Here is a 21479-nt window from a genome sequence, read left to right on the forward strand (position 1 = left end):
TTTTTTTTTCGGGGGGGGGGGGGGGGGGGGGGGCAAATGTCCATATACTTTTCCTTCTGAGAGAAGCTGCAGCATAGGTCTTCAGCTTCTAGGGTGCTTTGCTCCCATTCTTCCCTCAAGGAGAAAATGTGTTGCTTGGGTACTGCTCCAGCCAAGCACAGAGCAGAACACCCCCCCCTTCACAATCCCACATTATGCTGCAGAGATGCAGGTTGACCCTGAGCAGTCTGGGGCAGCCAATCAGGGTTGCCCAGTGCACTACTGCTAATCTGTCTTTGGGCAGACTGAGGGAGCTTGCAGAGTCATTGGCTGTGCAACATCAGCACTGAAAGCACTCTGCTCACCAGCAGCTCAGCACTTGAATGTCCAGGCATCTCCAGGTAAGTTTTTCTAGCAGGAAACAAACTTAGGAGAAAATTCTCCCAGGTCACCTGAACGTGTACACAGCCATTGTGACAAGAATGTTAGAGTGATCAGGGAATTCCCACAATAAATCCTGGTATTCCTTTCTTTACAAATGTACTAACTTAAATACAAAAGATATAACTAGCAAAAAACCCGCAAACAAGGACTATTATCAATCTTAAACCAATCACTCAAACCCACAAATAAAATAAAAAATAACCCCCTCTGATCTTAGGTGTAAGGGGCACTCAGCACTTGGACATTTTCTTACTATTAAACAGTTAGAAAGGTAGCATGGCCTAGAGCCCAACGCTAGCACTGCTCACCACACAAACATATTTCTGGCCCCATGGGCCAGATGACATGCTCTATGGGCTGGATCTTGATCACCCCTGATTTAGATGGGACTGAGCAACAGTCTAGAAACTCAGAACTCCTGAGTTTTAGTCCACTGATACCAAGGTAAAAAAATCAAGGACAGTATAAAAGTATCACATCAGATTCTTCTTGTATTATTATTTGTATTACCCAACGTGCCTAGGAGCTTATGCAATTTGCCTGTACTCCACTATGCCAGTCATTGAATAAACAAACCTTGGGTTACCAAATTTTTCCTTCTTTTGAATCCCTCAAAAGTGGGGAATCAATTGACATTCTTACATTTAAAGCAAGAATCAACTGTTTCAAAACACTTGGGCCTATCATGATGGAGCCTGAAAAATTCACAGTCTGCAACAAGAGTTGCTTAGTCATCTTACTGATTCTGGCCTTGTTGACTGATTGTACTTAGCCACAAAGACAGCCCTGAAAAAACTGGTTCTAGCATACACCTCTAAATGGTTGCATCTCTCCCTGCCTCCCTAACATTTAACAGTTATGTTCTAGAAGTACTGAATAAAGAATTTCTGCCTATAATTACCATGTAGACTACTAAGAAGAGCTATGCTGAAAAAATACTTCATGAAACATGACCTTTCCTGAATTTAGTCTCCACAAATGAGGTCAAACGTTTATGTATTTAATATATCTTAATGACTTTATTGCATAGACTTAAACTTTAGGCCAATACTTAGATACTTTTCTCCACTGGTGCCCTCACTGCATGCTCATACTTTTTATATCAGAGTGAAGTTACATGTTACAATTAGACCATACTAAGGGCTTTTAAAAAGTGACGGCCTATGCATTAAAGTTCATAAACTTGTGCTAAAGGCCCTACGAGCATCTCAAAGTTATACCACTTCAGGTAAGGGTTAACTCCGAGTCATGTTACCTAGCTCATGTTAAGGTAATTTTGGTTTCCTCCATGGAGGTAAAATGAGCAATTTGCAATCCTTCAGCACCTAAGGATAAACTGTTCCCAGCTGTCCTCGCCTTAAACCCAGAGCAGGGATAAAGCCCAGGTGTCTTGGCTCTTGGCTATGCCCCTGCTTGTCAGTCTTCTAATGGCAAGACAAAAGTTGTACTAAAAAAGATTTAGATTACAATAAGTATATCTATACCAGTAATGCATTACCAGTTAATGTTTAGTGTGGGGTACTGTCTAGCAGGGAAGGGAAGTAGTGCTTTGCTTCAGGAGCAGGAAGGTGCTGAGGCACATAAGACAGAGGGAGGTAAGTGGGGAGGGAGGAATAGGAAGGGGGGGGGAGGATGGGGACTAGTACCTATAGCCTATGAGGTTAAAAAGGAAAACAACAGGTGGCCTAATGACTCAATTAAGCAATTAGCTACTCATTCACAGGGGCTGGGAAGTTGGTTAGATGTAAAGTCTTAAACCTGTCCCCAATCTGATTTGCCTACTCCCTCCCTCCTACTGTGCCAGCAGCTGCAGCAAGCTAGGAAAGCCTCTGGCTGCTGTTGGCACCTGCAACTTCACATTAGCTGTGTTGTCTGGTAGGGCTTGCTGCTCCCTCTCCCCTGTCCAAGGCCTGGGGAATTGTTCCCAGCAGCAGCCGTGTCTGAGCAACTCTGTGCATGGTCCTCGATTCTCTGTGCTGCTCTGGACAGGTGGCTGCAGCAGGGCAGGGGGTAGGGTAGGCACTAGCCCAGGGCTTCACACCCCCCAGTCAGGACTAGGTATGTGTTTCATAGTTGATAGGGTCAGAAGGGACCTAAGCTGATCATCAAGTCCGACCCTCTGCTGTGGGCAGAAAAGAATGCTGGGGTCAAATGACCGCAGCTAGGTGATTATCTAGCCTCCTTTTGAAGACCCTCAGGGTAGGAGCGAGCACCACTTCCCTTGGAAGTTGGTTCCAGATCCTAGCTGCTCTGACTGTGAAGTAGTGCTTCCTGATGTCTAGCCTGAACCTACTCTCAGTCAACTTATGGCTGTTATTCCTTGTTACTCCCGGTACTGCTCGGGGGAACAGGGACTCTCCCTTTGCCTGCTGGTCCCCCTTGGTAAGTTTATAGATGGCCACCAGATCCCCTCTCAGCCTTCTCTTGTGGAGGCTGAACAGGTTCAGGTCCCGTAGCTTCTCCTTGTAGGGCCTGCCCTGCTGCCCCCTGATCATGCAAGTGGCCCTCCTCTGGACCCTCTCAATGCTATCCACATCCCTCCTGAAGTGCAGCGCCCAGAACTAGATGCAGTACTCCAAGTGTGGCCTGACCAATGTCATATAGAGGGGAAGGATCACCTCCTTGGACCTGCTCGTGATGCATCTGTGGAGGCATTACAAGGTACGGTTAGCCTTCCTGACCATGTCCCCACATTGGTGGTCCATGTTCATCTTGGAATCAATAGCAACTCCAAGATCCTTTTCTGCCTCTGTGCAGACAAGAAGGGAGTTATCAGTAAACTGTTTAACCGATATACTTACAGGATGTTAAATGGATAATTTTTTACATTATATTTACATCCCTAATTCAAATACTATTAAGGCAAATTGAAACACAATTTCAACAACTTGCAAAGTATTACAACATTTACATTAGCAAAGAAGAATAAGAAGGTAAACAGGCCACTTCTCTCAGCACTGACCAAGTTACTTCAATAAATTACCCAACCCAAATTACAATTTTAAGAACCCATTTTATTTATGTGCATTATACTCATGTGCACCTGGAATATTTTATTACTGTAGAATGAATGAACAACTTTTTAATCCAGAATAAAAATTATCTGTATCAAAACGATTTATATTATTCAGGTTAGAGGGTCAAATCGAGCTTCAGTTTTCCAAAAAATCTTATATGTATTACAGCAGAAACCAAAACAGCACATCTTTCTAAATGGTAGACCTTTTTCACCTCACAGAACATACATTGGCCGACTTTGAAACACTATTGAGTTTTACTCATTTATACTCTTTCCCATTCCCAGCCAGCACCCACAAGAAAAACAAAACAAAACAAAACATCTGTTCACTAAAAAGTAAAGAGGTGCAGATTTTGCAATGGAAAAAAAATGGCTTCACGTTTCCACCTGGGGTGATGTATAAGTGAATAAGAAAAGGAAGCCTCCATTACCCCAAAGAGTTGTAACCGCAGGTTTATCATACAGTCTTTTTTCTGTATAGTCTTGCTTCAGTTAGTCTGTCCCTTTTAATGGATTTCCTGGGTAACATAGTGGCCCTACTGAAAAAATCTTTCATTCTCTTCAATGGAATTGAGTTTCACCTCAGTTTTACCTTGTTGGTTCAAAACCAGAAAATAATCTCAGAATATATAAAGCAATTTATATCCAGAAAGAATTTCTGCCAAAGCAGCATTATACACCTTAGTTTACTATTTACGAAAGTTACAAGGGGTAAACAAAGGTTTGCTCCTTCATAACTTATTTCCTATTTACCACAATAAGATTGTTCATGAAAATTATGGCAGATGCATCTAATATACTATACAGCTTCAATACAGGAACAAACAAAAAAAGCTGAGCTGAAGGTGCACATAAAACAACACTATTTGCACAGTTAGAAAGGATCAAGTATATTTTATACGTTATTTATTTTGCTGTATTTGCTTCAACATGGTATATTTGTTCTTACTCATTCTACCAGTTCCTTATTTACTTAAGGAGATTCCTACAATAATTGTTTATAATACCATACCTGCTTAAAGCTAAATATTTCACCAGCAGTTTTCAGAATTTAGAAATAAACCCTACTGTTTCAACAATTCAGATCAGTGTTTGGAACCATCATCTCTCTGTTAAAACTGTCTTGATAATGGTGCTCCCAGCATAAGACTAAGCCTTTAAAAGCAGACAGGGCACCACTAGAAACATTAAAATCAAATGGTTTCAAAAAATAAAAAAAATATTCTAAATACCCATTTAAAAGCTGTGTTGTTCAACTGTTAAAATTTATCCAAGCATTTTACAAAATCAACAGCATATCCCACACATGAACAAAATTTTCATAAGTATGTAAGTGACATGTATGTAAGTAACATCATACCCTACACTATTAAGACACTTGAAAAATTTGCTACTGGTAACTTTGAACCTGTCCAAATTTAACTGGATTTTTATGAGATTTAAATTCTATTTGACTTTAAATTATTTGCTTGGTATTTCCTTCACTTTTTACCTGCATTTTTTATAATCACAATCACATTACAGATTTCTTTAAACTACTTTGTATTACCTACTGTAACAAGTAAACCTACTTTAAGTACAATTTCTTTAACACAATACACTAATCCAGCATGCAAGGAACAAGCAGCCTGTTCCTTTAAAACAAACAATCTTGGACCAAAGTTTGGCTGGCACGTGGACAAAGCAAGCCCACAGGATACTACATTTACTACTTTAGTACACGCTGGAAGTGAAAATTTACAGATCTTTGCTCGACAGTTGCTGGAATCCAAAAAAATAAATCACTACTTGTCAGAGCACAAAGATATCCAGTCTCAGCAAGGCGTAAGAGAATATCTCTGTACGCGCTAACCTGAACTAATAAAAAGAGAATGCAATAAAGATCAAGGGAGGCACAACAAGAACACTTGAAAGAACATGAATACTGCATTGCCACTTGAGGGAAGTGCACAGTGCATTCTCTAAGGGACTGATGAGGTCAGTTAGGTTGGTGGAAGAGGGATTTAAGTTCTGAAAATTCACCTTCCTGTCCCTCTTGGGTCTCAATAAGGCCCATGGGTTCATTAGCAAGGAAAGCAGCTATTCTCACAGAAACACAAGAATTAGAATTGTGCCTGGTTCCTACCTAGACAACAACTGGGGAGAAAGCACTTTGCACATTCTCCTTGATAAGCACTCATGGAAGGCAGCCAAAAATACTCTTGTATACTAGAAGGGGTCATTATGGGGTAGGAGAACACAAAGAAAAAACAGACTGAAAGAGAAGTGCTATCCATCACACTAACTGCAGCACTGGTAAAATAAACTTTTTCCCAGACTCCAAGTACATCTATTGTATCCCCTGATGAGGAATGTCCAATATTTATATATTAATACATATCACAGGAAAATAAATACACATTACCTTGCATCTTTGTGCTTGTAACAAATGCTTTTCCAAACAACCATGCCGATTCATCTGTTTTCGTAACAGTATTGAGGTAATATATGGGCAGCATATGCTTGGCTAAGTGCTTGTATTAAGCTAAGCAAATCAGAGAAATGTGTATTTGTCACTGGTTTGGAAACGCAAGTTTAAAATGTCAATATATCAACACCAAGTCAAATATACACCAATCAAAAATGCTTGTTCATGACTACTGCTAGACTAAATACTCAAGTTCAGTTTCCATAATATTTGCTCTATTTAGTTTCCTCAAAGTTCATCGGTGGCATTAGTATTAGTTTTTGGTAATTTACAAACTTCATTGAAGTGGCAGTTTTGAAGGATGTCCTTATAATGGTTCTTCAGGTCTGCATAGAAAGAGACTGTTTTCCCAGAGTGAGGAAGCTGCATCAGCTTTTCATTCAACAGTATCTGCACCTGGTACTCTTCTTTTGGGGTCTTGGCTTGATCACAGTGGTACAGTACAAACACCAAGTTTGATGCATAGGGCACAATACGACCAGTGCGAAACTTACGATTCATTTGTTTATTGAAATTGTTAGCAGTAAGGGGCTGGTCATCTTTGAAAAAACCCATGAGAGCAAGCAGTGGAAGGAGGGTCTCTGCATGTCCAAACTGTAGAATTACAGGTGAAGAAATGGGCATGGAACTAGAAAACAAGAGTGAAGAATCAGCAAGACAGTAACATGCCTCTAAAAAACAAAACAAACAAAAACCCAAACATCAGCATATCGTATAGTTGCTAAGAAAAATAGTTTAAATGAGTAAATTGTTTAAACACTGGTTTACTTGGAAGTTTTCTAAAAGCCTCTTTGGAAACAGGAATGCAAAACTGAACCTTTTTAACATTTATATCTATATAAGTTTTTTGTACAAAAATAGTTTTTAATTACTGGCAGTCAAATAAAAAATGTTATTATTAATATTCATTAATTTTTAAGACACTATGTGAAGGGTATGGTCGAAGCAAACAGGAAAATGATTTGCCAAGGCCCAGAATACTAGAACTAGCAGGTACCTACTGAAATTAAGTAGGAGACAGTTTTGAAAGCAACAAGAGAAAGTACCACTGTACTCAGTGTGTAACTTGTGAGGGGAAGAAACCAGGGTGGGAGAAATACCCTGGGAAATTTGTACAAGCAGTACTCATTGCAGATGCGGAGGGAAGCCCAACCAGAGCAGCGAGCACTCTGCCACATTTCCGCAGTGCGTGCTCCCTGCGGATTGGCGGAGGAAGCATGAGAACAGGTATTTCTGACCCTAGAGAGGGGCAGCTGAGAGGGGACTGCAGCTGCTGGGAGCGTGAGACGCCAAAAGTCTTGCCCACTGACTATGTTCCACAGACCACTGAAGGGGAAGCAACCGGGTCCATGGGGCAAGGTAGCTGGAGGGTCACCAAAAGAGCCTGGACATACTGCACCAGAGAAGTTGGGAGGAGACAGGAATGGCAGAAGCAGGGACTGAGTCTTATAGGGGCATGACTCATTTATTTTATTTTTTTTAAGTTTGCCTGTTCTTTTTCCTTATTTCTTTCTGTTTGTGAGATTGGGTTCCCTCACTCAAAGCACCAGGGAAGTCTGCAAGAGGGAAAGGTCCTCTCCTCACAAAAGCAAGTTGACCTTGACCCTGATGAGCCAGGGCAGGGTAAAGATCCCCTGAAAAACTGATTTTGAGTTGACTGACCCTGAACTGGGGAGGAGCTGATTTTATCTGATTACCTCAGGAGTACTTGATAGACTGAGGTAATGTGACTGGCCCAGGAACTGGATGGAATTGATTTTCATGTTTTTTTTTTTCTTTTGGATTAATTAATGGACTTTGGTGTGGATGTTTTAATTCAATTAACCCAGGAATCTAGGATGATGAACTGATTCTACAAGACTGTCTCATGGACCCCTAATAAACCTACTAGGATTTATTAGCCCAGGGGCCAGGCATGAATTGATGTAAGGTGGATTCTTCACAGACTGAAGGATATTATTAATGGATACACCTGGGAGGCTTCAAGGAATTGGTTTAGGAATGGACTCATAAATCCTACACAAAGGGGCCTAGCTCCTAAAATTTATTTAGTGAACTAAGAGTACTGGCTAGCAGCATCTCTAGCTGACACGAGATCCAGGCCCTGACGTGCCATTCTGGACGTGGTTAGATTGGGGTATAAGGAGAGGAGTTGCTCCACAAAGAAAGCCTATCCAGGGGATCCAGCAGAAGTCACCGTCCAACCTCTATCCAACTCCCAAGGTTTCAAGCAAAGAAATCCACACATCAAGACACGGAGGGCAAGAGAAGGATATCAGAGATTGGAGGTGACAAGATCATCCAGTTTTTCCCCATAGCTCACTCTAGTAAAGTATCAGGTAGGTGGGGACCGCTGCCTTACAGCACCCTCCGCCGACAGAACTCATTACCACAGAAGGCGGTAGAGACAGGTAGTATAGCCAGGTTCAACAAGAGACTGGCCAAATTCATGAAAGATAGATCTATTAATACCTTTTAAAACAGTTGGAAAAGTTTCCTCTGGCATCTCTAAACCAATGAGGGCAATGAACAGGGTACAGATCACCCCAGCTATACCCAGTTCAATGCCCTCCCTCTTGGAAAAAAAAGTTACTCCTGACACTGTTAGAGACACTGTGCTAGGACCACTGGTCTGACCAGGTTTGGCACTTCTTATGAAGAACAGCTGAATTGCATTCCCAATAAGTTATGTGAACATTTCCCTCAGCTATTCCATACAAGTTGTTAGGGTCACAGTTAGGAAAGGTCCATTTCCCAAAAAGGACTTTACAGATTCACAGAAGTTTAGGGCTGGAAGGGACCTCATGAGATCATTGGGTCCATCCCCCCTGCTCTGGGCAGGAAAGACTCCTGGGGTCAAATAACCTCAGCAAGGTGTGCACTCAGTCTCCTTTTGAAGATACATAAGGTAGGTGCCTGCACTACCCCCGCTGGGAGTCTATTCCAGAGTCTAGTCACATGAACCATGAAGAAGTTTTTCCTTGTATCCAGGATGAAACCTTCTAGGAGTTTATGACCGTTGCTCCTGGTTTTCCCCTGGGGAGCTCTGGTGAATAGTTGTTCACCTAGTCCCTGATATATCTTTAAGCTGCCATCAAATCCCTCCAAAGTTTTCTTTTCTAGGCTGAACAGTCCCATATCTATCAGCCTTTCCTCGTATGGCTTGCTCTTCAGGCCTCTAATCATGAGTGGCTCTTCTCTGGACTCTCTCAAGCTTCTTCACTTTAAATATGGATTTTAACAACATTTTGGGGCCCCCACTGTCTCCTTCCCAGAAAAAATGAATCGAGTGGGTCAGGGAAAAAAGGAAACTTTTGCAAAGTAAGCTTTACAGAGATTTACGTAAGTGGAATCCTCTTAAGGAGTGACAAGACCTGGGAAACCATGGAGCACAGGGAGGAGGAGGGGGGGGCAGGGAGAAACATGACAAAGTGAAGGCACTTAACCCCAAACCTGTTACAAGAGGTTTGACAGCTTCTTCAGCATATAATACTTGTGCTTGGAGGAGAAATACCCTTGATTTTTACTAAATAAAACCTAATACAAAAGCTTTAACACCGTCAGTTCAAAACAGGAGTAAAATATGCAACTTTCTGTCATTCTCAGTATTGTGTTATTACTGCAATTTAAATTATGGGGACTGACAGAATGACAAAGTTTGGTTATGCAGGCACATATGTATCAAATAGCAGAAAGACAAAGCGTAAGGTTACAGCACAACTAATTACACTGATCTAGGGCAGGTCTGACTTACGTGGCCTTTACTTATATTACAAAGAACAAAGGCTGTTTGTTGAGTATTTAATATACTCTTTCTTTGCATAGTCCTACTGGTACTTAAAACATTTCAGCATTTTATGAGAAAGTTGTTTTAATCACCTCATGGTTAAATGAATTCAAGGCATGGAAATTATCAAACGAAATAAAGGCCACAGATTACTGCCTTCAAGTTGGCAAGTTTTAAGGTTCTCAACACTAATTCTACTATAATAAAGATATTTAAAACCTATGACACACTTATGACAAATAAGGGATAAAAAGCAAATTAGTGCTAAGATACAACTTCAGAGTTAAGCACAAACCTATTAGCACCTCAAATTAAAATATAACAAGCTATAATAAAATCTAGGTAAGCACCTTTTTAGCATAACTATTTTTGAGTGTAAAAACTTTATACCCTTCTATGCAGGAAACATGTTACTAGTTTAAAAGGTATACAGATTGTGCCAAAGAAGAGATCAGTGAAGAATTTTAAAATTATGTTTTGATCCTTACAGATATTCAAACATTAGCATGGATTTCTTAAAAGATATGTTACTACCCTATTTTATCTGTACTTGCCTTCTGTAGAAAAATAAAAATTTTGACTCCAAAGGCTGGGCTGTCACTAGCCCTTCACAGGTAATTAATGACAGTGGATCAACAAGAGGAACTCTCCCCCATCCCTTTAATACATCTCTAATGGAGCCAGGCACAATTTATTCAGAACTGTACACACTTCTCATTACTAGCATACCTGGGGACACCAGCTAAACAATAGTAGGAGGTTGTCCAATGAATACACAAGCTAGCCAACAAAGTTAATGGTTCATAATAAAAAATTAGCCTTGCAATCAAAAGAAGGCAATCTGTTAAACATTACATGTTACTTAACGAAAGGAGTAATGAAAACTGGCTTCTTGCAGGTAGAAACAAATTGGAGGTAGATCAAAATTCTGCAGAAGGATTTCCTGGCAATATCTCAAACAACTCCACAGCAATAAAACTCAGATGCCCCATCTAGTAAACAGACTAATGTAAATAGAATCCTTTTGGATTCATTCAGGTGAAAAGGCAGTATTTAGCAATGGATATGAACCCTATAATGCCAACACTAAAATCCACCCATGGATAAAGTACAATTTGATTGGTTTTAAAAGAAGGAATTTCCCCAAGCATGAACTCAAGAGAATGTATGAAACATCTAAAAAAAGGTTCAGTGAAAGGACCTTGTTATGTGATCAGGAATCCAAATTTATATTTTAAAAAAGCTGTATTTTCATGCACAGCAAGATTTTGAAAGCATATTTTCGGAGGGATGTTACAGCAATTAATTACAACTCTTTTTGCAAAATTTGCTCTAATACAGACATATAACAACGTTCTGACTCTACACACGTAACTATGATCTTACTTACACATATAACCATGATCAAAACCTAACCTCTACCGTGGATTACAATAATCAAATAAACAAACAAACTTAGGAAAACCTGAATTCCTCTTATTGCCCTTACAGATGAATACTACCACAGCCCATGAACAGATTCTCTATTGAGAGGACACATCAATTTCTTGTATTTCTGTTTTGTACTACACCAATATCTAACTTGCGAAACAATACTCTACCATGTACAAAAGTATGTTGCCTCCAACGAAAGAAAGGGAAAACAAGAATTAACTATATAGGAAGTTACAAATACATAGATATAGATCTCTCTCTATATAATCATCAGCCAGAACTACATCTGACAATTTGTCACAGACTTAAACAACAGCAACAAAAGAAAGGTGCTGGAAAAAGGCTCCTAATAAAGACATGAAAAATAATAAAACAAACCAACCAACCGTAATTTGCAGTCAAAAAGTTAAAGGAGGTATCACTACTCTTTCTATGGGCCAGAGACCCAAGCGGAAGACATTCAAACTATTGTGAGTTCACGGGCTGTCTACCATCAAGTTACGCGAGTCTTTTTGAAGAAATGACAACAAAAATTTATAGTACCATATGCCATTACAAATTTGCTACTTCATTTCATGCTTATTTCTCCCATTAGGTCTTATTTGAAGTGAGACAGTTGTCATGGAAACAATTGTTGAAGACAGGCCTCACAGTTGAGAATGATTATCTTCCATGACTCTCTTATCGGTGTGTCCAAAGATGCCTATCTGGGATCGAAAGACTCTACCACAGCTCAGTCATGTGTTTGTGTAGGGTGGGTGTCACTAGCTTCGTGATTTTGTCCGCAACACGCTGTTTCTACCATTCCTTCCCCCCCACCATCTCCTGTTGTGGTCATGATGTTTCAAAGTGCTGAGATCCCTGAGCAGACTCTTCTTCCACTTGGGCAATGGTCTCCCATGAGTTGAGTTTAATGTTGCATTTTTTTTAAGTCGGCCTCAAGGACATCCTTTAAATGCTTTCTCTGCCCTCTTCTTGAGCATACACCTTGGCTGAGCTGGGAGAAAACTTGCTTTGGAAGTCTGGAGTCAGACATCTGGAGGACATGACCAACCAACCAAAGTTGATGTCAGATGATCATTACCTCAGTACTTGTAGTGTTTGCTTGCAGGAGGACACTGGATTTGGAGGACCTTCCACAGGCAGCTTTGATGGTACTTCTCCAACTTTAGATGTCTCCTGTATGTTGTCCATGTCTCAGCTCTGTGTGGCAAGGTGGGGATCATGACTGCTTGACAAACTAGGAGTTTGGTTTCAGATCTGATGTCGTGATCTTCGAACATTTGTTTCCTCAGGCATCCAAAGGCTGCACTTACACATTTGATGCGATGGTGGATTTCTTTGTCATTGTCAGCCTTCTGTGAGAGATGGCTTCTGAAGTAAAGGAAATACTCAATGTTCTCCAGAGTCTCACCATGGATCTGGATTACCAGAGCTGGGGACTGTTCTTTAGGAGTTTACTGGTGGAGGACTTAGTCTTCTGAATGTTTAGTGCCAGTGCCATTTTCTTGCAATTGATAAAGATGTCAACAATCGCCTAAAGGTCTGCTTTCGAGTAAAAACATACTACAGAATCATCACCATACTGGAACTTAATGATTGCATTTGGGGTGGTCTTGGTTCCAGCTTAGAGTCGGCTAAGGTTAAACAGCTTACCATTCATTCAGTAGTTTAGCTCCACTCTGGCAGGAAGCCTGTTGGTAGTCTGATGTAGCACTGCGGCAGGCATATTGAAAAGAGCATTTGAGTGATGACACAGCCTTGTTTAACTCATGTTTTAACACCAAAGGGCACATCCACACATGAAAGCATGTGCACTTGCAGCAGCTCAAATAGAACTGGTACAAATCTGAGCCAGGGATTTTTGCCTCAGCACACGTGCCTGGACATGCACTTTGTGGTGGAGCACACTGTGCCACTTGGGGCAAAATAACCCTGTCTGGCTGCTCCTGGATCTGCAGCCAGGGTGAGCTAGAACCTGGGGTCAGCACCTGTGCTGGCCCCAGCAGTATAAAAACCTACCCTGTGCTGAGCAGGAGGCTGGAGGCAAGTGGGGGAGTGATCAGGAGGTTTGTGATAATTCAGGGATTCCCTGGTGGACTCCAGGCTCCTGATCACTCCCCCACCTGGTTCCAGCCTCCCACACTGCCTGCAGCTTAGCAGCAGCAGTGGTAGGGGCCACTCGGGACCTAATGTCAGAGCCCCCACGTGGTGCAGGGCAGTGGAGCTTGGCCCTGGCCGCCTGGGGTGTGCGGCCTGGCTCGGTAGCGCACCACATGCTGTCTGGAAGCTCAGGGGTGCTGTGGACGTCACCCGGGGCTCAGCGCCACCCAGCCTGAGCTCTGAGACAGTGTGCGGCGTCCTGCCAAGCCAGGCTGCACTCACACAAAGCAGCAGCAGGGCTGGGGCTGCCCCTGCGTAGGGGGGCTGTACCATAAAGCCACGAGCAGCCCCAACTGCTGCTGCTATGGCCAGTGAGTGTGGGGGTGCTGAGAAAGCAGGCAGGGGGAACTAACAGGGGTTGGGCAGGGCCTCCCCCATGGTCCACTCCCCCCCATCTCCAGTCCTTCAGCCCCCTACTTACCTGGCAAGCTGGGTCCAGGTCCCTGCAGCTCACACCACTGCTTGCCCCACATGGGCAGGCAGTGTGCCTCAGCACCAGGGCAAGGCCAGCCACAGAGACGTTCTGGCTGGCTACCAAAGCATCTCTGTGGAGGACCAAGCCTCTGGTTACCTCAGGGCATGGTCTAGGACTGTGCTCTGCCCCACTTTTTTCCCCCCGGGGTACTGTTTGACCATTGGATATCCATGGGTCTAATTTTGCCCCTGCTCTGCAAATTTGCAGCATGGGGAGCGTTTTTTTGTTCCTGCACGTACCTCTTGCAGCATCTCAAAGGGGTTTCAGATGCTGCAAGAGGCATGTGCGCACTTGTCTGGACATGCCCAAAGGGTTCTGTGATAGATCCATTACTGAAAACCACTGCTTGCATACCATCTGAGCAGGCAAAGAAGGGTGACAAATTTCAGTGGGCATCCATACTTCAGAAAGATCCTCCACAATGCTTCTTACCTGACAGAGTCGAAAGCTTTTGTGAGGTCAAAGAAAGGCATGCTGAGAGGCTTATGTTGTTCTTGGCATTTCTCCTGCAGCTGGTGAGTCATGAAGCTCATGTCAGCTGTGTCTTCTGATGCCCTAAACCCACACTGAGATTTCTGGGAGGAGCTCTTCAGCAAGTAGAAGGAGATATTTGAGCAGGGCTCTCGCAATGATCTTTCCTGTGGTGAACAGCAAAACAATTCTTCTGTAGTTTCCACAGATGGACTTGTCTCTTTCCTTGAAGACTGTTGCAATCATGGCATTCCTGAGGCCATCTGGGATTTCCTCATCATTCCAGATCCCTAAGTTGAGGGCATAAAGCTACAATGTGAGCTCCTCTCCCCCCTGCTCAAAGATTTCTACAGGAATTCCTTCTGCTCCAGATGCCTTGGCATTCTTCATCCGCTTGATTGCTTTCCTCACCTTGTCAAGGCTTAGAGGGATTCTGAGATCATCTCTGACTGTTCTCAACTCCATCCCACAACATCCACTCTTACCAACAACAGTGTCTCAACTGATGTGGTCTTCAAAATGGCCCTTCCAATGGGCATTGATGGTTTGCCTTTTCTTGATCAGATCTCCTCCATCTTTAGTTCTCAAAAGGGTTGGTTCTTGAGTGCTCAGCCCGTAAGTGGCTTTGGAGGCACTGAAGAAACCATGCATATAATGGATGTCAGTGAGATGTTGAATCTCCTTAGCCTAGTCTTTTCATCATTTGTTCTTCATATCACAGGTCCTCTTTTTGACCTCTGCCTTGGCTTGTTGGAGATTCAGTTTCTTTTGTTTCGAGTTGGTATGATTTTGCCAAGCACAAAAGGCCTCGTGCTTGCAACTGATTAACTCTTGGATCTCCCAGTTGTTCTCATCCAACCAGTCTTGATGTCTGCTGGGAGAGAATCCAAGCATCTCTTCACAGGCGCTGATGATGCTAGCCTCAAGGGCATGCCACATACTGCTGACATTCTCTCATTGTTGTTGATTGGAATTCACCAAGTTTTTTGTTGAGGCACTGGTGGAAGGTCTCACTTGCTTGGGTCCTTGAGTCCTTCAATGTTGATCTTCCATCGGCATTGCTTCTGCTGTAGCCATCATTTGGGAGCCAGTTTGAGTGACATAACCGAGTGGATGAGTCGGTAATCAGTCCACCAATCATCAGCTCCTAGCATAGCACGGGTGATGTGGATGTCTTTGTGCTACCAGGTACAGACAATGACATAGTCAATCAGGTGCCAACACTTAGATCGTTGGTGTTGCCATGGTGTCTTGTACCCATTTTTCTTGCAGAAGAGGGTGTTAGTGATGGTGAGTCCATGTTCTCTTCATTTTGTCAAGATGAGGATGCCATTCAAGTTGACCTTTCCTACTCCTTCCTTGCCTACGGTTCTGTTCAAGAGGTTAGAGTCCCTTCTAACTCTGGCATTGAAATCACCAAGAAGAATAAGTCTGTCTTCCTCCGGCAAGGACTTGGTCCAGGTTGGTGTACAATTCCTTCCTTGGTTTCACTGGCGGCATCAAGAGTTGGGGCATGCTGATGACAGTGGCATATTGGTTTCCTGCCAGTTTAATACTTAACTGAAGTGAAAAAAAGGTTTTATTTGAAGTTAGGTCTTATTTGAACTAAAACAACTAGCATGGAAACGATTATTAAAGACAGGCCTTGAGTACAATTTATAACTATTAGACACTGATGCATACTTACACACTAGACACCTAAAGCCCATTCTGGAAAGCAAGTCATTTACAATATGCAGAGGATGCCTGTGCTCTGCCAAAGCTTTTAACATAAGGGTTAAATAGCACACAGGCCTTATGTTCTCCTTATGGAGTTAAGTTTAACATTAGAAAGTTAGAAAAAGAAAAAAAAAGATGTTTCCTCTCCAGCTCACTATTTTGGCCTTCACTACTGGCTGTGCCGGCATACTTAAGTACCTTGATTGTATTAGCTTCATTATTCCCTTGAGGCTCACATATGTTTTATTAACAAAATAGTAAACATAACAACAAAAATTCCATGCGTCACATTGGTTTTACTTCACTTGAAAACATGGGGAATAATATATTAAGCCCAAAAGCAAAAAGGAGCAGACCTGAAGAAGAAACAAAGAAGACATTGTCATTGTCAGTGTAATTTGAGGTCTGTTTTGCTATCAGATTAATTCTATTTGGGAAAGTAGAGCCAAAACTATCATACCACTTTAAATAAGGATTAGTAGGATTATTTCCTTGTACATAGCTAAACTAAGATTGTTCCAAACTGTCAGTTATCTACTTAACACACTTTGTGTGTGAAAACAAATATTTTCCCCACAGGCTCTACAGAAAACATATTTTTGCAGATCACAAGAATGACTTCTAGTCTCTTCACCCTTTATTACCATTTAGACCAATGTATCATTTAATAAGTCTATAAATTACTATCAAGGTTAAAATTGTGGCAAAGGCATTTTCAATTAGAAGGAATACAGCAAAATGCCATGCAGTAGTAAGCAACCATCAATCCCTTTGGATCACAGAGTATGTGAGAGATGTCACCAGGACCTTCAATGCATATGCCTAAGTAGAAGCATGGAGGAGTGGAGGCTGCCCAGATCTTCCATCCCCGCTTTAGACCACTAATCCAGAATTCAGAGGACAGACCAAGTCTGGACATCTGGTGCTTCAATGGCTGTAGTTATATGTACATCCAGGAATCAAACCCATATCTCCTGTACAGCAGACAAGGATTCTACCACTGAACCACACCAATAGACTGCCATTCAGTACAAGCACATAATACCCCTGCCTGTGAGAGACAAAGGTCGCTGCACTAAGTAGACATATTCCTGATAAACTAAAACAGTAGCAACAAATCACAATCAATAAGATAGTGGGGCTGAGATTTATAATCTCATTTGTTAAAGATTAAGCAATATTGACTTCAATAATTATGGTAAGTTTCACAAAGGTTTTATCTTTTTAAATCAACAGTATATAGTGTGTTCATGTTTTCACATGTGTGTGTATCTCTGTGGAGACAGAGACACAGAATTGAACTCCAGTCCATACTATTTCTGCCATCCTTTTCCTGACTTTTAGTATTTTTTTAGGTTAGAAATAGTTTGAGAGAAAGCATGCCTGAATGCTACACATTCAAATCAAACCTGGATAGAAACAGCTGTGCCGGGCTACACAGCTCCAGCATCAGCTCCATGCTGACGGTGACTGTGTGCACACCTTGGAGTGGACAGCGGGGTACTGCAGCCCACCCTGAGGTGTCCGTGCAGTCACTGCCAGCCCAGAGCTGATGCCGAAGCTGTGGAGGCTGGCACTGCTGTTGGCAGCCTGCCCACTGTTTGCTGTAGCTGCCCAGAGCCCAGCCTGGCTACAAAACAGCTGCGCCGGGCTCTGGAAGCCTGCTATCACCTCTGTGCTGGAAGCAGGGCAGAGACTGGGGCTGCGCTGCCCTAGGCCCCTCCCCCACCACTGCTCCAAGGTGCGGGTGCATGCGCTGGTACAGAGCTGATGCCAGAGCCCAGCACAGCTGTTTGGAGCCTCCCAGCTGCAGCTGGCCCCAGCTCTAGTGAGCTGCTGCCAGCCAGGAGCCCAGGCTGGGGGTAAGAGGCTTTGGGTGCAGGGCAAGGGGCAGTAGGGCTGGGGGCAAGGGCTTTGGGTGGGGGGCAGGGGCAGCAGGGCTGTGGGGCAGGAGCTTTGGGTGGGGGGCAAGGGGCACAAGCAGGGCATCCTGCCATGTACCCTTGCCCTCGTTTTGTTTTTCTGGCATGCCAGCACTCTGGCACCTTCCAAAGTAGGCATTGTGGGCTTTTTTCCGCACTCCAGCCGAAAAACATTGCCTATCCCTGGACTATACATTTGATTAACCTTGTTTAAGCAAGTCTGACTGTGCTGCAGAACTAAAATATACCTTTGTATAACTCACTACCAAGAATGTTTTATAAAACCCTTCACTCTTGAAATAATATAGTGGCACCCTGGTTTAGAATTCCTGCTCTAGAAGTATACTGTGTACCCCAGTAGGTGCTATGGGGAAGACACCAAATGGCTGCCCTTCTGAGAACCCATAAGATGTAGCAGGGCATGCACAGGATTGGTCAGGGGCAACCTGCATCATGCAACACTCTGGGGATTCTGTGCAGTGTTCCTGATTGGAGGGCAGGACAAGGGGAGACTGCTGAATTAGTCCAAGGGTCAGCATTATCATCACTACCTTAGTGACAAGATCATACCCTGCACCTGGGTTTTGCTATACACTTAAAAATAGTCTTAATCATAGTATTTTTTGATATCACAGAGATGTAAGTTTTCTTTCTAACAGTTAAGGCCCTGCTACACATTCAAATCAAACCTGGATAGAAACCAGTTATAGAGTTGTTCTCCATTTTCATGCACTGGCTTCGTAGCTGGTTGGCTCTTTTTATAGCTGGATAGTCATTTTTATCAAGTGTTGATTACTTTGCATGTGTGTCTGGTCTAAACATATTGTGTAATTAACTAGTCAATTGTGGGATGATTACTTTGTGCTTGTGGCTGGTCTCACTCTACACATGTGGCCAGTCTAAATTTGTTGTGCAGTTAACCAGTCTCCAATTTTGCAGAAATGCTATTTTGACCTTGTGCACAAAACAGATAACCAGATTCTAGTCCCTTATACTCATTTATAAAAATCACTAAAAGTTGTGTGCTGTGTAGAAAGGAACAGGGAAGAGGGGGGAAGAAAACAGCTAAGCCTCCAGGATTAACCAATTGCCTAATATATGTAACATGTAGCAGGGGCCATGTATATTGCAATTTGTTCTTTCTAGGATACAAGTGAACACACAGGCATCAACAGAATGTGCCCACTGTGCCCTATCAGCTGGACCGTGCTCATTTTTATCTGAAGTTTTCCAGGCATTCCTGTGCCTATTTTTAATCACTAGCTATATTTAAAAGTATACAACCTTATAAAAACATTTTTCTTATTAGAGTCCTACTAAACATTCAGCGACTACTATACCTAGCTATCTAATATTAGATACCTTATAGAAAGCTTGCAAAGCATACGTGAATAATGAAAAAAAGTTTTAAGCAACAGCGGTATAAACAGAACTCTGTTTATGACTCTCAGCCTGATATTCAATATTTGAATCTATTATGTGTATGTGGTAGAGATAGCATATGTGCACAAACTGCTGAAATAATTATGGCAGCTCTGCTTGCTGAGCTTTCTGTGGATAGCATAATCACTGAGTACCTACTGTACACCTTCATTCCATTTCTTAATTAACACCCTCTAAGTTAGCTAAAGACAACAGAATCAAAAAAGGCCAACCTATTAAAACAAGAGAGCAATATTTACATCAAACTATTTGAAAAATTATGAGCCAAAGAGTTAAATAAATATACTTCCATTTGTGAAAGTCCTTTCACTGTTCAATCTGCCTCATTTCCAGAAAAAGCCTCCCCTACCACAAAGTAAGAAGGATAGTTTCAGATGAATGAATCTCTCTACCTCACCTTTATAACTTTTTTCGAAAAGTTATACAAAGTGAGGAAGAGAGAGAAAAAGAAATTGTGATTTATTCTCTTCAACTGGAATGAGCATTTCCTCTATATTTGCACATGAAAACTTTAATAAGTTATTTTATATAAGATAGGAAAAGTCAGTGTTTAATTTGTAAAGAACCTTAAAGGCTTACAGTATCAGCCGGAGAACATCAGTCCTTAAATTTCTCATTGTGGAATATTTAAATCGTTCTTAAAATCCTAAATTATTTTCCCTCCATCCCCAAAGTTGTTCTCTAACTAGACCAGATATTATACTGGGAAGTCTTTGAAGACCCCTCAATAATGATAAACTGATTTTGATGATTTCATGTTAAAATGCAAATCTGTGCAATCAGAACCAGCTGCTCAGAGTAGAACTACCCAAACAGTTGCTCATTATCTTCTTGCACTAATATTTTATGCTTCTATGAGTGTTTAAAATCTTAATAAACTGATCAATTTACTTCTCCAACACCTGTGGCTGTTCTCTTCACAGAAACAACTGCTGGCTAACCAAAACTTGGGGGGGGGGGGGGTTCCCCTGTATAACCTTTAAAAAAAATGGCAAACTCCTGCATAGGAAGCATCATGTGGCTATTTTTCTAAATAAAGTTCTTAGTTACATAACAAACAGCTCTATTTCACATCAAAAGGTGTTTGTGCCAGAAACTCTTAAGTGATTTATCCCTTTAATAACCGTGAAAACGGGTAAAAATGGGACACGAAACCAGATTCACTGAACTGAAAAATACCTAAAAAAAAAAAGAAAAAAAGAAAAAAAAAAAAGCAATTTTGACTTTGTTCACAAAATAGATAACCAGACTCTAGTCCCTTATACTCATTTATAAAAATCACTAAAAGTTGTGTGCTGTGTAGAAAGGAACAGGGAAGAGGGGGGAACAAAACAGCTAAGCCTCAGGACCACGCCTCTGCAAAGCACAAAAGTACTTACATGCTTAACTGAATCAGTAGTTAAATTTAGAGATGGAAAGCAATTAAAGAAAAGGACTCAGAACTAGATTCCCTTCCAAAACACACTAAAGGTTTCCTGTAATACTTTGGGTTACAGGCACTTAGGGCACCTGCAGAAGTTATAAAGGCCATCTTGATCACGCTGTAACTTTCTACACTTTACACAAAGTGCTTAAAGTTACAGTGTCATCAAAACCTAACACACGTGTTGCTCCTGTGCATGCAGGCTCAGTGCCTCCATTTACTGACAAGAGGCCAGGCGGCAGGTGGACTGTTGTCAGCTTCTGCACCCCCAGAGCCAGTGCCAGCACACACTGGGGATCCTCTCCCTAGGTGGGGTGACCTAGTCAGGCTTCCCCCACCCTGAAACAGGGTATGCATTTGATTTTGGCCCTTATTCTTTGTACAAGTAATGCAAATACACCTATGGAGTATGGGACAGGCTGTAAATTATTAGATAGCAGCCAAATAGTTTTTACTCTGTTAGCCCAGGTACGCTTCCCTTATATTTCTTCAAAAAATGTGCAAGACCAGAAATAGAGAAAATGCTATAGGGTGATTCCTCTGGACCCTACTGGTAGATAATCAAACAGTCTACTTGTATTTCCTACAAAAGAGCTAAACAAACTCAAGGACTCGTTTGACCCCAGTACTCTTTCCTGCCATGGCAGGGGGTCGGACTCAATGATCTGCTCAGGTCCCTTCCAACCCTAGAAACTATGACATAGACAGTGAACTTGTTGAGTCACGCAATGTA

At 42.1% G+C, this 21479-nt stretch overlaps 1 protein-coding gene across 4 annotated transcripts in view; it reads right to left on the bottom strand.

Annotated features, from left to right (window-relative positions):
* LOC109290931 (bifunctional 3'-phosphoadenosine 5'-phosphosulfate synthase 2) overlaps positions 1-21479 on the bottom strand; it is a 127122-nt gene that overhangs the window by 81046 nt on the left and 24597 nt on the right. The window contains exon 5 of one of the 4 annotated variants that reach the window (XM_019507757.1): positions 5114-6537. The exons of the other annotated variants lie outside the window; for them this stretch is intronic. Coding sequence (XP_019363302.1) covers positions 6138-6537 — 400 coding nt within the window. The 3' untranslated portion in view covers positions 5114-6137. Of the gene's footprint in view, positions 1-5113; positions 6538-21479 lie in introns of those variants that run through there. 4 annotated transcript variants of the gene reach the window in all.

This window comes from Gavialis gangeticus, unplaced genomic scaffold, assembly GCF_001723915.1.
Source record: "Gavialis gangeticus isolate Ggan-Ray unplaced genomic scaffold, GavGan_comp1, whole genome shotgun sequence".
Lineage (NCBI taxonomy): Eukaryota > Metazoa > Chordata > Crocodylia > Gavialidae > Gavialis > Gavialis gangeticus.